Source organism: Geotrypetes seraphini, chromosome 4 (assembly GCF_902459505.1).
Source record: "Geotrypetes seraphini chromosome 4, aGeoSer1.1, whole genome shotgun sequence".
In the NCBI taxonomy this organism is placed as follows: domain Eukaryota; kingdom Metazoa; phylum Chordata; class Amphibia; order Gymnophiona; family Dermophiidae; genus Geotrypetes; species Geotrypetes seraphini.
The window spans coordinates 310,458,614-310,475,886 of NC_047087.1; the positions used below are offsets into that span (position 1 = coordinate 310,458,614).

The following is a 17,273-nucleotide window of genomic DNA, read 5'->3' on the forward strand; positions in this document are numbered from 1 at the left end:
AACAATACACTTGATATTTCTATAATGTACTTTATATAAAACATATCTTATATTATCCTTATTATGATTTTATTATTATTATTATTATGGTTCGACATTGCCTCTATGATGACAGTGACTGTTGGGCAGACTGGATGTACTAGGAAGGTCTTTATCTGCCGTCATTTACTATGTTACTGTGTCAAGAGTATGTTGGCAGTAAAGCTGGTAAAATCTACGCCACCGAGACAAGTTCGTTTCCAGTAAGTCTTGCTTTTCCTGGAATAGTCTTACTGGGATAGTTTGTGGAGAGAGTGTGATATTATCACTTGCCTAACTAGTTTTTCCACTTTAGATACAGGATAGCCTGGAAAGTTTACGGAAACAGAATAGAAGGTCGTTTTTGTTCTTCCACTTATCATAGTGACCTGAATATTGTGTGTGTGGGGGGGGGGGGATTTTCATTATTATTGGCATAGGAATTGTACATTGCTTTGATGTTTGCTTGTAAATCAAGCAATTAAGTAACTTGTAAATTACCCTAAACTGTGCCAGCCTGTCTACTCAAAAGTTTATAGGTAGAGCGAATCGAAGCTTTGTGCTGGTAACATGTGAAGCACTTCGCCAACAGGAAGAAGAAGGATGGAGAGGAGGAACGGCAGGACAACGCCAACATTTCTTACCGGGTCGTGTCTCCTGCCTTTCAATACAAGATGAACTATAAGAAGTTGGGCAGATGTGTGATTATCAACAACAAGAACTTTGATGCCCAAACAGGTACTTCTCCTACCCTCTCCTGGGTTGTCACTTATGAATCTGCAGTGGTTTGGAACACCAGTTTTTATATATACCAAATTTGAATAGAAAAGATTTTTTAATTAAATTTTTTTGATCTTCAGACGGCTGTTCCACTGTTACCAGTTATCCAGACCATAAGGTTCTTCTGGAAATCAGCCTTTATCCTCATAGATCCATTTTTATATTTAATCCTTCCCTTCATTAGTCCATATTAGTTTTAGCATTTAATTCTTCATAACTTATCAGCAATATTACATTACATTACATTAGTGATTTCTATTCCGCCATTACCTTGCGGTTCAAGGTGGATTACATAAGAAGTATTACAGAGGTATTACAGAGTGGGGCAGGTTGCTACAGGGGATTGAGATGATTCTTACGGTGTTAGTTTGTCTTTAAGGATTTCTTGAATAGGAGGGTTTTTATTTCTTTTCTGAAAGTTTTGTAGTCTGGGGTCATGATCAGTAAATTGGAGAATTGGTAGTCTAGTTTTGCTGCTTGTGTGGCTAGAAGGCCATCGTACAGATTTTTTTTTCGTTTGACGTCTCTGATTGGCGGGTGTGTGAAAGGTGTGTGGGTTCTCCTATGTCTGGTAGTGGTAGTTAGGATTAGGCGGTTGTTCAAGTAGGCTGGGCTGTCTTCATTAATGGTTTTAAATAGTAGACAGTAGAATTTGAATAGTATTCTTGATTGTATTGGGAGCCAGTGTGGTTCAAGGTATGCCGCTGTGATGTGGTCATGTTTCCTCAGTGAATAGATAAGTCTCAGAATTGTGTTTTGTACTGTTTGTAGTTGTTTTATCATGGTTGCGGGGCAGGAGAGATAGAGGATATTGAAGTAGTCTAGAACAGTGTTTTTCAACCTTTTTACACCCGTGGACCGGCAGAAATAAAATAATTATTTTGTGGACCGGCAAACTACTAAGACTGAAATTTAAAAAAAAAACAACAAACATTTCCATCTGATCCTATCCGCACAAGCCTCAGTTATGATTTTATATTGAACGTATTTTATTAAAGTATAAAAAGAAACAATATTCTGTACAATTTTCATTTTATAAATATAAATATACAGAAAAAGGACCAACAAAACCCCTGTCTCCCCCTCCCCTTCACATATATCCCCTCTACTATCAAGAAAACTGAACAAGCCAAATTATTACAGAATGCTACACAGAAATATCATGCTAACAGAATACTGCAGTCACACATGAGTGCCCCCTGGTCAGAGAGAGCCCTAAGCCAGCTGGAAGCTAAAGAAGCACTGCCTGGGCTTTGCAGTCCACAGTTATGTCTCTAGTAGGATATAGATTTCAAATCTGATATATTCTAATGACAAAATAGAAATAAAATTATTTTTTTCTACTTTTTATGGTCTCTGCTATCATCTTCTTTTCACTCTTTTCTTTCCAGCGTCTGCCCTGTCTCTTCAATCCAGCATCTGCCCGTTCCATCCATTGTCTGCCCTCTTCCCCTTCCATATGTATCTGACTTCTTTCTATGCCCCTCTCCCCTTTTTACATCATTCATTCCAGCTTCACTGCTTTCTTCATTTGTATCTCTCGTACACCAGATCTAGCATCTTTATCCCTCTCTCATTTCTCTGCTGACCTCCTTTCCAGCATCAATCTCTCTCTACTTTATCATTCCTCTGTCTCTCCCCTTTCCCTCATCTGATCTCTCCATTCCACCCTGACCCCTGACTCCTGACCCCCTTCCCCTCCTGTAATCTCCCTGCCAGCTGTTTCCTTCCTTTTTTCCTTCTCCCTTCCCTCCTCCCCCCTATCGAACATTAACTCTCTTCCCATCCTTTTCCCTCCTCCCCTCCCAGTAGCATCTCTCCTTCTACTTCCCTCCAGGTCCAGTAGCAGCTCTCCCTTTATCCAGCAGCTTCCCAGCCTCCAACAGTGGCTTCCTCTCCTTCCAGCAGCTCTCAGTACTTGCCTGCAGCAGTGATTTACTTAGGCAGCCTTGGGTCCGTTGCCGCCTCTGAGGAAAGGGGAAGTTGTCGAAGTGAATCACTGCCCTGGCAAGTACGAGAGCTGCTGGGAGGGGAGACAGCCACTGTCGAAGGCTCCCAAGTATCTTGCTCCTGCGCGCCATGCACATTTGCGCCCCCCCCCCAAGCCAGCACAAACAGCGTTGCACCTTAGGCCCTGCCGCCCAAGACGAGCCAGAGGCCCCTACCCGCTGTATCCTGCACGTGGGCAGACTCTCAGCACAGACGCTGCCGATGGCCCCAATCCACACGCTGACCCCCCCCCCCATGCACACTGACCATCTCCCTTCTACCTGCACCTGCAGCTCTCTCCCTTCCTTCTGCACCTTCCCCGCGGCCCACTTCGGTGACTCGGCAGGGGCAGCAATCAAGACAGGCTGCCGACGTTGGGACCTTCCCTCTCTGAGTCCCGCCTATTTTGTTTCAACTTCCTGTTTCTGCATAGGCAAGACTCACAGAGGGAATGCCCGACGTCGGCAGCCTGTCTTGATCGCCCAAGGCTGGGAGGAACAGCAGATTTCCGCCAACACCACCAGGGCAGGAAATTTAACCGTGTCGATCTCGCCAGCCCTGCGTGGACCGACAGGAATTTTCTGCAGACCGGCGGTTGAAGAACAGTGGTCTAGAAGATCTAGGAGTAGGGATTGTACTAAGAGCTGGAATTGTTTTCTGTCAAAGAATTTTCGAACTTGCCTTAGGTTTCTCATGACTGCGAATGATTTCTGTATTGTTTTGTTGAGTTGTGGCTGCATGGTACAGCCTCTGTCTATCATCATTCCCAGAAGTTTTAGAGTGGGTTGAATGGGGTATGTGATAGATTTTATTTTAATAGGTTTGTTATGGATGGGGATTTGTTATTTTCGAGGAGTATGAATTTTGTTTTGTCAGGATTCAGTTTCAGTTTGTGATCTTTCATCCATATTGCTACTGTTTCTAGTGTTCTGTGTAGTGTGTCTGTCATGGAGGTCGCTGGTTGATCAAAAGGAAGGAGAATGGTGATGTCATTTGCATAGCTATAGGAGGTTAGGCCTAATTTGTCTAGGCAGATGCCGAGAGAAGCAATGTAGAGGTTGAAGAGTGTGGGAGATAAAGGTGATCCTTGGGATACGCTGCAGGGGTTGGACCATGGTTCTGATTTTTCTTTGTTTAACTTTACGCTGTAAGTCCTGGATTGTAGGAATCCTTGAAACCATGTGTGTACCTTACCTGTCATTCCTATTAGTAACATAGTAACATAGTAGATGACGGCAGATAAAGACCCGAATGGTCCATCCAGTCTGCCCAACCTGATTCAATTTAAATTTTTTCTTCTTAGCTATTTCTGGGCAAGAATCCAAAGTTCTACCCGGTTCTGTGCTTGGGTTCCAACTGCCGAAATCTCCGTCAAAACCTACTCCAACCCATCTACACCCTCCCAGCCATTGAAGCCCTCCCCTGCCCATCCCCCACCAAATGGCCATACACAGACACAGACCGTGCAAGTCTGCCCAGTAACTGGCCTAGTTCAATATTTAATATTATTTTCTGATTCTAAATCTTCTGTGTTCATCCCATGCTTCTTTGAACTCAGTCACAGTTTTACTCTCCACCACCTCTCTCGGGAGCGCATTCCAGGCATCCACCACCCTCTCCGTAAAGTAGAATTTCCTAACATTGCCCCTGAATCTACCACCCCTCAACCTCAAATTATGTCCTCTGGTTTTACCATTTTCCTTAGGATGTCATGGTCTACCAAGTCAAAAGCTGCGGTGAGATCTGGTTGTATAATCACCATTTTTCTGCCTGTGCTGAGATGTTGTCTAGCTTTGTCCAGGAGGGATCCTAGTAGTGTCTCTGTGCTGAAGTTGGTTCTGAAACCAGACTGTGTAGGGTGGAGCAAGTTGTGGTTTTCTAGGTAGTTGGTGAGGAGTTTAGCTACGAGGCCTTTCATTAGCTTGACATATAGTGGGATTGAGGCTATGGGTCTGTAGTTGGATGGTTGATCTGTTGTTCCTTTAGGGTCTTTTAGGATCGTGGTGACGATGATTTTGCTGAGGTCTTGCAGGAAAAGGCCGTCTGTGAGCAAGGTTTGTATCCATTGTAAGAGGAGGGCGCGGAATAAAGTCACGGAGGTTTTTAACAGGTATGGTGGGCAGTGGTTGAGGTCACAGGCTGCGTGGCTGTATTTTTTTATAGAGTTTGTTAGATGGTCTGGCCACTATACAAGGTCTGGCCATTGTATAGTGGAGAAGTGGGACCAGGTTCTGTCTGCTGCAACTGATTCTTTTTCTGTGGGGGGAATTGTGATCTTTTCTAGGTGGGTAGTTGTTCCAGTCCTGGCAGTTGTGATTTTGTTTTTAAAGTATTCAGCTAAAAGAATGGCTACTTTTAAAAATAAAATTACAACTGCCAGGACTACCTTCACTGGAACCCCAACACACCTAGAAGAGATGACAATGCCCCCCCCCATATATAAACACAACACAGATTCCTAGAGGAATCTTATGGTACGGATAACTGGCAATAGTGGAACAGCCTTGTAAAGATCCAAAAAATGTAATTAAAAAAAATCCTTTTTTATTCAAATTTTGTATATATAAAAACTTTTAAAAGATGCATATTATGTGAAGGGACCGGTGTTCCAAATCAATGTTGAGATATATTTTGAACACTGGTCATAGTTGAAGCTGCATTAAAGTTTTTGGTTTGACACAAAGAGACTTATGAATCTGCGGCAGAAGTAGAGATAATGGCAGATAACTGTGAACATGTGCCATCGTTACCACTGCTAAATTTTGGGGCACCCGATACTTTTAGCGCAGGCTCTGGACCCTTGTCTCGAATGTCCTCACAGTACTCATGTTCTCCCTTTTTTTCCCTCATTGCCAGGGATGCCCACGAGGGGCGGCACTGACAAAGATGCAGGAGACCTGTTTCAGTGCTTCTGTCATCTGGGGTTTAAGGTGAAGGTCTACAATGACTACACGTGTGACCAAATGCAGAAGTTACTCGAACAAGGTAAGCGTTCCTGTCTACCCTCGAAGGAGATCAGCAGGATTCATTTCCTAGAGACGTGAAAACGAATTCTTCGGAGGGTCACAGTGCTCAGTTTGCGAGCCTACTTTCGTGGCTGGGGTTTGCTATGCTCTAGGACAGTGTTTCTCGAGTCGGTCCTGGAGTACCCCCTTTCCAGTCAGGTTTCCCTGGAGAAGCGGAGACTTAGAGGAGACATGATAGAAACCTTCAAGATCCTGAAGGGCATAGAAAAAGTAGATAGGGACAGATTTTTCAGGTTATGGGGAAACACAAGTACAAGGGGGCACTCAGAGAAATTGAAAGGGGACAGGTTTAGAACAAACGCTAGGAAGTTCTTTTTCACCCAGAGGTTGGTGGATACATGGAACGCGCTTCCGGAGGCTATGGTAGGCAGGAGCACGTTACAGGGCTTCAAAGAAGGTTTGGATAGGTTCCTAGAGGACAAAGGGATTGAGGGGTACAGATAGGAGTAGAGGTAGGTTATAGGGATAGGAGTAGAGGTAGGTTATAGAAATAGTCAGGGACCACTGCTCAGGCAATAGGCCTGATGGGCCGCCGCGGGAGCGGACCGCTGGGCGAGATGGACCTCTGGTCTGCCTCAGCGGAGGCAACTTCTTATGTTCTTATGTTTTCAGGATATCCACAATGAATATGAGTGAAATAAATTTCCATATAATGGAGGCAGTGTACGCAAATCAAGTTTCTGCATAATCGTTGTGGATATCCTGAAAACCTGACTGGCAAGGGGGTACTGCTCTAGGATGTAGCTGGGAGAGATGACTTATTACTGGGGGGGGGGGGGTATTCTGTGCCCCAAAATTGAAAATTCTGTACACTTGGTTTGTATTTTCTTGTTTAGCATTCCCTCATTATAACAGGTAGCTTCTCCCCCTCCCCCCCCCCTCAGGGATGAAATATCTCCACCATCACAGCAATTTCCCTCCTCAGGATCCAGCTTTTTCATTTCTCTCTTAGCTTGCATCCTTTCCCCTGTGAAGTTCAATCCCCAGCTTTCTCTGCCCCTTCTGCAGGGTGAATACGCCCAATTTTCACCCCTCCTCCAGCCACTCTTTTTCCCCTCTTCCTTCTAGAGTTCTCTCTCCCCATCCCTCAAACTTAACGGCCCTCTCTGTACTCTCCCCTAATTCCCAGCAGGATCTCTGTTCTGTCCATCCCCCAAGGTATCTTCACCCCGTCCCAGTTAAACCCTCACCTTTCTTTTCTATGCCCCAGTCCCCATAGCACACACACTATACTCCTTTTGCCAGCCCTCACCCCTCCCATGGCGCGCACATCCCCCATCTTCTTTTTTCTAGCCCTCCACCCCATAAGACATACACATGCATCTTGCTCAAACCTCTACACTCATGACACACACACACATTTACTTTTCTCCAACTTCACCCCCCTCCCCCACACATGGCACACAGCTTCCATCCACCTTGCTCCAGGCACCCCTCTCCCTGCTCCCTGTTCTGCATAAACCCCATTCCCATGCGGGAAGAAGAACTGCCCAGCAGCAAATTGGGTTGCTTTCACTGCTCTGCCATCCCAGACTGACACTTCCCGTGAGCCAAACAGGCCTCCGTACAGCTTAAAGGCCACACACTCCCACTAAAGATTTTCTATGCCTTTGTCCCCAAAGAACGCACAACGGGTTACAGGTTAAACATACGTAGTATCGGTACAAGATTACAATACAAGTTTTCATCCTAGTTGGCATGAAACAAAAAGTGGAGATGTCAATGAAGACTGATGATCTCGATCTTTCTTTAAAAAGTCCTTTATTTTCCAAAAATCCTCCCCTCCATTATCATGTGCAACATTTCTTTCTCTCTCCCCATGCACCATCTCTCCCTTCTCTCCACCCTTTGTCCAACATTTCCCCCTCCTCTCTACCATATGAAGGATTTCTCCCTCTGTTTCACCTCTCCCTTCCTCTCCTCCACCCCACCCCAGCAATTCTTCCTCTCTCCTTTCTCCCCCCATGTACACCATCCTTCCTCCTCTCCCACCCATCCCGTGCAGCAGCACCCCCACCAATCCTCCCACTGCAGCGTTCTGAATGGGCTGCTTCATGACCTGCCCCCACTAGGGCTTCCCTCTTCCGCGTCACTGATGACATCATCAGTGATGTGGCAGAGGGAAGGCCCCAGTGGGAAAGTTCACAAAGCAGCCCGTTCAGAGCGCCACCACTGCTGCTGTTTTAGGGGGCCTTAGAGGTACGTCAGGTCTCGCCAGGGTAGGAGGTTGCTGAATTGGTGAGTCTGATTTTTTTTCGGACAACAAATTGATTCGAATCGATTCACCAGAGTGAATTGGTGAATCAATTTGAATCGGGCAGCACTAGTCTGAATCTAATCACATGGAATCTTACTTCAGGGCATAACATTACTTAGTGGTTTCCAAGAAAGCTTACAGAGACAGCTAAAAAGACGTTTTATTATTTTGCAGCTGCTGAAGAAAACCATAATGACTGTGCCTGTTTTGCCTGCATCTTTCTAAGCCATGGTGAAGAGGGCTTTATTTACGGAACAGATGGACCCATGTGCATAAAGAAATTAACCACAATGTTCAGAGGGGACAGATGCAAGACTCTTGTAGGAAAACCTAAGCTTTTCTTCATCCAGGTAACAGCCTTTCGGGTTGAAAAAATTTACAAGGGCCCAAAAACATCGTAATATGCCAAAGTAGGGTTACCATATGTCCAGATTTACCCCGACATGTTCTCCTTTTTAGAAGACTGTCTGGGTGACCGGATTTTGAAAACCCAGCAGTTTATCTGGGTTTGGAGAGGCTCTGCCGGAGGTTGGGGCCGCGACTGGAGGGCCTCTAAGCATGCACATATAAGAACATAAGAAATGCCTGCACCAGATCAGACCTGGGGTCCATCCAGTCCGGTGATCCGCACGCATGGAGGCTCAGCCAGGCGTACCCTGGCGAATACCTTAGTCACTCGTATCCCTCAATGTGTCCTGCAAGAAGATGTGCATCCAATTTTCCCTGAAATCCTAGAATGGTGGTTTCCTCCACCGTCTCTTCCGGGAGAGAGTTCAAGGCATTCACCACTCGCTGTGTGAAGCAGAACTTGCTGACATTTGTCCTGGCCGTGTCCCCTCTCAGCTTCAGACCAATGACATCGCATTCATACGCCCCGAGCTCAGGGAAGGAGAGGAGATGAGGTGTGTGTGGGGGCGGGGCTACACGGTAATCCTATTCCAAGGGTGGTCGGTTTGCACCTTGCGAGTTACAAATTGAAAATTGAAGGTGCAATCATTGGCTTAAAGGAGGAGGACAACTGCTTTCTTGCTGCTAGAGCAGTGATACTGTGAGAGATGGTGGAGGTGGGGAATGGGGGGGGCTCGGAGAAGGAGCGAGATGGGGATGGTTAGGATTGAAAGGTGGGGTGAGGGGGAGGGAGACAGGTTGATGGGGAAAGGGTGGCTGTTTGAAATAGCCTGCAGATACCAGTACATAGGTGGGGGGAGGGCAGCGTTGGTAATACTGGGTTAAAAAATTAGGTTTATAGCAGGGGTCTCAAAGTCCCTCCTCGAGGGCCGCAATCCAATCGGGTTTTCAGGATTTCCCCAATGAATATGCATGAGATCTATTTGTGTGCACTGCTTTTGATGCATATTCATTGGGGAAATCCTGAAAACCAGATTGGATTCCGGCCCTCGAGGACCGGAGTTGCCCACCCCTGCTCTAGAAGATATTTCAACTTTAAAAAACCCCAACAATTTCTTCATTTGAGGAGCAATTTTATCTCAGCACATAGAGACAGTGGGAGGTGTTATGGTCGGCTCTGAAATCAACCCTGCAAGAAGCAACCAACATATACATAAAAACTGTGAGCAAACAGCACAGAAAAAACAGACCGAAGTGGTTCTCAGCAAAGATCTCAGAACTAGTAAAGCAAAATAAAAAAGCTTTCGTAACCTACAAACATTCGCAATGGCCGGAAGCTAAAGAAACCTATCTGGTGAAATCTAGAAATGTTAAAATGGCAGTCAGGGAGGCCAAACTCCAGATGGAGGAAAATTTAGCAAGACATGTTAAAAAGGGGGATAAATCCTTTTTTAAGTACGTTAGCGACAGGAAGAAGAACTCATGCGGTATTGTGCGCCTAAGGAAACCTGACTGCAACTTCATTGACTCAGACGCAGACAAAGCAGAACTACTCAATAACTACTTCTGCTCGGTCTTCACCTGCGAAGCGCCAGGATCCGGACCTCAGCCACAGACAAAAGGGTGCTCGGAGGACCCATTCCGGGACTTTGCAATTACCACGGGCAATGTCTACCACGAACTATCAAAGCTAAAGGTGAACAAAGCCATGGGCCCGGATAATCTACACCCCAGAGTACTTCAGGAATTGAGAGATGTTCTGGCAGAACCGTTGGCTGAGCTTTTTAATCTTTCCCTAACAAAGGGAAAAGTTCCAACGTTATCCCGCTCCACAAAAAGGTATGCAGGTCAAAGGCCGAAAATTACAGGGTCAGTGAGTCTCACATCAATTGTATGTAAACTTATGGAAATGTTGATCAAAAACAGATTGGACACGATTCTGGATGACGAAGGACTAAGGGATCCCCACCAGCTTTACGAAGGGAAGGTCTTGTCAATCCAATCTGATAAACTTCTTTGACTGGGTAACAAAGAAACTGGATAAGGGAGAGTCCCTGGACATTGTGTATTTAGACTTCAGTAAAGCTTTTGATAGTGTCCCACACCGTAGGTTACTGAACAAGATGAACGCGATGGGCCTAGGAGAAACACTGACTGCATGGGTAGAAGACTGGCTTAGCGGTAGACTCCAAAGGATAATGGTAAACGGTATTCCCTCAAAAATGTCAGAAGTGTCAAGGGGAGTGCCACAGGGCTCGGTCTTGGGCCCAATACTATTCAATATCTTTGTAAGGGATCTGCCTCAGGGACTTCAAGGTAAAATTACATTATTCGCCGATGACGCTAAACTATGCAACATTGTAGGCAGCGCAGCAGAACCTGATAGCGCAATCATGCCCGGCGCTATGGACCAGCAATGGTCCAGTACTTGGCAACTGAATTTTAATGCCAAAAAATATAAAGTTATGCACCTTGGTAGCAGAAATCCACGCAGAACATACACCCTGAATGGTGAAAACCTAACCAGAACTGTAGCAGAACGGGACTTGGAGTAATCATCCGGGAAGATATGAAAGCTGCGAATCAGGTGGAGAAAGCAACAGCAAAAGCTAGACAAATGCTGGGCTGCATCAGAAGGAGCTTTATCAGTCGTAAGCCTGAAGTTCTACTGCCGTTGTACAGATCAATGGTGGGACCTCACCTGGAGTACTGTGTTCAGTTTTGGAGGCCACATTATCAAAAGGATATGAAGAGAATGGAGTCGATTCAGCGAATGGCCACTAGAATGGTCTCAGGACTAAAAAATCTCCCATATGAAGAATGTTTGAGCAGGCTGCGCTTATATTCTCTCGAAGAGCGCAGGGAAAGGGGGGACATGATAAAAACATTCAAATATATCACGGACCATATTGATGCGGAGGGAGAAATCTTTTGTCTTACGGGTCCCACGGTGACAAGAGGGCATCCGCTAAAACTCAGGGGAGGGGGAAGATTTCATGGGGACACCAGGAAGTATTTCTTCACCGAAAGGGTAATTGATCGATGGAATAGCCTTCCACATCAGGTAGTCAAGGCCAGTACCACGCTCGACTTCAAGGGACGATGGGACAGACAGGTGGGGTCACTCCAGAGGAATGCTTAAAAGATGGAGGGAGGGAGGGTTCTTGAGTGGGCCATCGGCCATCGGCCCTTTTCTGCTGTCATACTCTATGTTTCTATGTAGAGCTCGGCGAAACATGGCCCATGTCAGGGCCCTTCAAGATTGAGATAAGTTCCGAGTTTCAGGATTTTTTTTTTTTTTGAAAATTAATATTAAAGTTCAGCCATCACACTTAAAAAAAATAGTTATGCATGCGTGTGTGCAATGATTGGCTTGCGGGACTTTTTTTTAGTTTAAATATCTCCTAGAGATATGAGATACATAGATAAGAGAGAGTAACAGAAGTTAGAAATAAGGGACTAGTTTGGTGCTTGAAAATTTTCTCAGCTAGGGTAGAAACATAGAAAAATGACGGCAGACAAGGGCCATAGCCCATCAAGTTTGCCCACTTCACAGACCCACCCCCCTGAGTCTGCTCTCCTGGAGATCCGTCTCCTAATGACCCATCCTTAACTCAACCCTCTTAAGGATCCCACATGGGCATCCCATTTACCCTTAAAATCTGGCACGCTGTTGGCCTCGATTACTTGTATTGGAAACTTGTTCCAATGATCAACCACTCTTTCGGTGAAGAAATACTTTCTGGTGTCCCCATGAAATTTCCCGCCCCTGAGTTTAAGCTGATGCCCTCTTGTGGCTGAGGGTCCTTGGAGAAGAAAAATATCTTCTTCCACCTCGATACGTCCGGTGATGTATTTAAATGTCTCAATCATGTCTCCCCTCTCCCTATGTTCCTCGAGAGAGTAGAGCCGCAGTTTGTTCAGCCTCTCTTCCGAAGATCCGAAGAGAGGCTTACTGGGAGATTTGGTGTGTTTTAAGTGTCTCCTTAGCGTGATTATTGTAAATTTAAAAATAAACACTTTGTGAAAGAATGATGGTTTATTGCTGCTGAAAAACCTGCAACTGTGGAAGGAGGGAAGAGACAGAAGGGGGGCCTCAGGGAAACGCAGAAAGTTACAACTCCTAACTCCTCTCACCTTGGGTTCTACATCCCTAACCCCATATGTCATGTCTGTCTGTCCAAGTTAGATTGTAAGCTGTTCTGAGCAGGGATCATCTATTAAATGTCAAAATATACAGCGCTCCATACACCTTTCAGCGCTATATAAGTGATAAATAGTAGTGGTAGAGGAGGGGAGAGAAATGGAGCAGGCACTGGGTGGTGGGGGGGAAAGAAAGATGGAACATCAGAGGAGAGGAGGAGGAGAGATGAGGAAACAAGTGTTGTGGGGAAGGAATGAGGGAAAGTGAGGAGATAGAAGGAGAAATGGGATGGTAAATGAGGGATAGGGAGAGTATGAGGGAGGGAGGGGGGAGAGGCAGAGGAGGCACAAGGGAGACAGACATGAAAGTTTGAAAGGTGGGTAAGGAAAGGGGTTGGGTGGGAATGAGATACTAGATGTGGAGTGATGGAAGAATAACCTGGGGGCAAAGAACAGATGCAAAAGAGAGAACGGTATGAAGGTTGGGGCGGATGGATGAAAGAAACGGAGAACAGGGATGAGGGGAGCGAGAGGAGAAGGAAAAGAAAAGTAGGAAGGAAAGACGACTGGGAAAGGAGTCAGGAAAAGCTAGATAACGAAAGGAGAGGAGAGAGAAGTAAGATGTCGAAAGAGCTGATGTAATTTTTAGACATTTGTAATTGTCTAATATGTATTAAAAAAAAAATTTTAGCTGTAATACTTTGCACTTTGGGAGTCCGTTAACTCTATGTATTGTAATTTTGGATTGGGGGGAGAAAAGACTTGTTGTAATTAGCTTCTCTCTTGTAGCACCCATGTAACATAGTAGATGACGGCAGATAAAGACCCAAATGGTCCATCCAGTCTGCCCAACATGATTCGATCTAAAAATTTGCTGTTGGGTGTTTTTTTTTTTTTTTCTTCTTAGCTAGAATCCAAAGCTCTGCCCGGTACTGTTCTCCCTGTAGTCCATAATTCAAACAAGTGGTCTGAATATGCATCTCTTTTGGGAGCCAGGCCGATTGAAGGACCTGCCCAAGCTTTCCGATGTATATTTGAGGAGTGGATTTGGGGCAGGGGGCAGACCTTGTTTTTCAATTTTCTAGACTTTGGTTCCCCTTTTATGTATGATTTAGTCAGCCCCTTGAGTATTTTTCTTTTCCTTCTCACAATTTGTCTTGATGTACCTATATCCTTATTGAAAAGTGATTAAATATGAAAATAGATGAACAAAATCAATAAAAATTCTTCATCTTCTACTCCCGAGTCTACCCTTCTTCCAAACTGATGTTACCTTCTAACCTAAAACTATGCATTTAATTGTAAATCTCATTGAATACACAACCTTTGGTTTGATAAATAGGAAACGGGAAAGGGATTGGGACATGTGATATCTTCTTTTTTTTTTTTTTAATAAATCTTTATTCATTTTCAATTCGAGAACAGTGCATTAAATATATACATACAATTAACATCATAGACAGCACTTGCAATCGATCAATGAATACAACAAAATATATTAACCCCCCTCCCACCTTCCCTGGATGTGCAAATCAAATAGGAAATAAAGGAGGGCGACGAAAATGATAGGAGGCTGGCGCCAGAAGACGTATGAGGAGAGACTGCAAGCCCTGAATATGTATACCCTAGAGGAAAGGAGAGACAGGGGAGATATGATTCAGACGTTCAAATACTTAAAGGGTATTAATGTAGAACAAAATCTTTTCCAGAGAAAGGAAAATGGTAAAACCAGAGGACATAATTTGAGGTTGAGGGGTGGGAGATTCAGGGGCAATGTTAGGAAATTCTACTGTACGGAGAGGGTGGTGGATGCCTGGAATGCGCTCCCGAGAGAGGTGGTGGAGAGTAAAACTGTGACTGAGTTCAAAGAAGCGTGGGATGAACACAGAAGATTTAGAATCAGAAAATAATATTAAATATTGAACTAGGCCAGTTACTGGGCAGACTTGCACGGTCTGTGTCTGTGTATGGCCGTTTGGTGGAGGATGGGCAGGGGAGGGCTTCAATGGCTGGGAGGGTGTAGATGGGCTGGAGTAAGTCTTAACAGAGATTTCGGCAGTTGGAACCCAAGCATAGTACCGGGTAAAGCTTTGGATTCTCGCCCAGAAATAGCTAAGAAGAAAAAAAAAAAAAAAAAATTTAAATTGAATCAGGTTGGGCAGACTGGATGGACCATTCGGGTCTTTATCTGCCGTCATCTACTATGTATATGTTAGGAATAGTCCAACTAATCAGAGTTTGTCAATGGACCCCATGTTAATTTAAATAGTTTATTATGACGCATTATTTTTTAATTCATTTTTTCATATTTATAGCATAAACATAAAGTTTCCCACCAAAAGGAAAAATTAAGTCTGTCCCAATTTTTCCGGTTCTTGGTAATCATTTGCATGGCTATCCCAGTCATAATGATAAAGAATCTGCTTTTATACCTTTCTAAGGGAAAGAAAAAATGATCTTGACATTATGAATGGGTTAATGGAATTCATTTACCAAAAAATTTAAACATTGCATGAATGCACAACCTCATCCTCTATAATAAAACCCTAAGCGCGCATGCACACTTAAGAGGTTGTGATCCCTACCGCCGTGATGCGTGCCTCCGTGCCGAATTCAATTGGAGGTGCGTGGGGCGGCTTGCGGCGCGTGGGGCGGCTTGAGTGGCGGTAGCGGTTTGACTCCTGCACTGCCAGGACGCCTCTTCTCACCCCCGGACCAGCAAACGCAGCAGCTGCGGGGCATTTTCTAGGCCGGCCCAATTTGATAATGCGAGGTGGGCCAGCCTAGCAAAAGCCCCAAGGCTGCCTGGGCTAGCGGATGCTGGACAGGGAGAACAGGGAAAGGAGAAGGCCTACTGCTGGACAGGGGGATCAGATAAGAGGTGCTGCTGGACGGGGGGAGGTAAAAGGAAGGGAGAAGAGCTACTGCTGGACAGGGGGAGCAGGCAAGGGGTGGTGGTGGTCAGCCGAGGAAAGAGTGAGAGAGAAAGAAAGAAAGACAGACAGCAGCCAAGGAGAGAGAGAGAGACAGAAAGAAAGAAGGACAGACAGAAAGCGGCCAAGGAGAGAGAGAAAGAAAGAAAGAAAGACAGACAGACAGACAGCGGCCAAGGAGAGTGAGAGAGACAGAAAGAAAGAAGGACAGACAGAAAGCGGCCAAGGAGAGAGAGAGAGACAGAAAGAAAGACAGACAGCGGCCAAGGAGAGAGAGAGAAAGAAAGAAAGACAGACAGACCCATCTATTCTAGCACCCGTTAATGTAACAGGCTTAAAGACTAGTACTTAAATAAAAACTAATCTTTATTTCATGATGAATAACTTTTGGACCAAAATACTGTATATCTTAAATAGAAAGCTATCTTTAGATAGATATTTCCTCAAAACAGCATTTTATTTTTAAAAACTGTTTAAAAAAAACCCCAAAAACATTCATCGATTTTTTTTTTTTTATTTTATTTTTTTTTTTTTATCCATCCTGACCATGCTCTTATGTGTTTTTTTCTATTTGAAAACATTAGATTGTGGTCCAATATGGCAGCTGGCTTAAAATTGCTTTTATTGCATTATCCAGTAGTGTTCTAGTCAGAAAGTACAACGAGTACGAAATATTTAAAACAAAATGGAGAAAATATGTTTTCACTCTACCTAGGGTTAAGCTCTGGAGCTCATTGTCAGAGGAAGTGGTTACAGCAGTTAGCACAGCTGAGTTTAAAAAAATAAGAATTAAGGTAGAGCTGGGGAAATCCACTGTTTATCTCTGGGGGGGGGGGAAGTCCAGTCTTGCTGCTTTTTGGGGTCCTGCCAGGTGCTTAACGGCTTTTATTGGCCACTGATAGAAACAGGATGCTGGGCTTTGTACTAATACAACTCTTATATTCTTATGGTCTAACGTTAAGTGATACCAACTCTTTTCTTTGGGCTACAGGCTTGCAGGGGCTCCGAGTTTGATGAAGGCATCCAGGCCGACTCTGCCAACCATTCTCTGGAAACGGATGCCAGCCCCAGGCATAAGATACCGATTGAGGCCGATTTCCTGTTTGCCTACTCGACTGTGCCAGGTGAGGTGACTCTTGCTTTAGGAATGCAGCTGGGCACGTTGCGTTATTTTGGGTTTTAAAAAATTAATTTTCATGAAATGAGAGGCTGGAACTTCCAGTTTTAGGAAATGCTGTTATTCTAAGTAATGAGAATTGAACCCCGGGGGAGGGGAGAGGGGCACAATGGCTTGTTTTGTCATTTGAAGACAACCTGAATGGGGGTTTTCCTTTTCTTATTTCCTGCTTTGCTTTGACTTCCATCGTATTAGGCTAAGGATAAAATGGTGTTGGGTGTAGTTGACTGTTTCTGCTTTGGTTTCCCCTCTTTAGCATTTCTTGTCTCTAAAACGTAGTTGAAGTGACTAACTAGAGAATGACATGGAGACAAATTTGTCCCCATCCTTGCAGGAACTCAATTTCCCCGTCCTTGCCCCATTCCTTTAAGCTCTGTCTTAATTGCACAAGCCTCGACTACTTATGATTTTAAAGTGTTTGAGGCTTGAGCAGATGAGGACGGAGCTTAGGCATTGGTGGAATGAGGCATTATGACATCACAGTCTGAGCTCTAGAATGTTGCTACTTATGATGTTAAAGTGTTTGAGGCTTCTGCAGATGAGGACGGAGCTTAGGCATTGGTGGAATGAGGCATTATGACATCACAGCCTGAGCTCTAAAA

At 44.7% G+C, this 17,273-nt stretch overlaps 1 protein-coding gene across 2 annotated transcripts in view; it reads left to right on the plus strand.

Moving 5' to 3' along the window:
* CASP7 (caspase 7) overlaps positions 1 to 17,273 on the plus strand; it is a 60,969-nt gene that overhangs the window by 34,165 nt on the left and 9,531 nt on the right. Inside the window, exons 4-7 of one of the 2 annotated variants that reach the window (XM_033943536.1) lie at positions 611 to 756; positions 5,644 to 5,772; positions 8,245 to 8,420; positions 16,486 to 16,618. In XM_033943536.1, coding sequence (XP_033799427.1) covers positions 611 to 756; positions 5,644 to 5,772; positions 8,245 to 8,420; positions 16,486 to 16,618 — 584 coding nt within the window. The remainder of the gene's footprint in view (positions 1 to 610; positions 757 to 5,643; positions 5,773 to 8,244; positions 8,421 to 16,485; positions 16,619 to 17,273) is intronic. The other variant, XM_033943537.1, reaches the window with a different exon arrangement.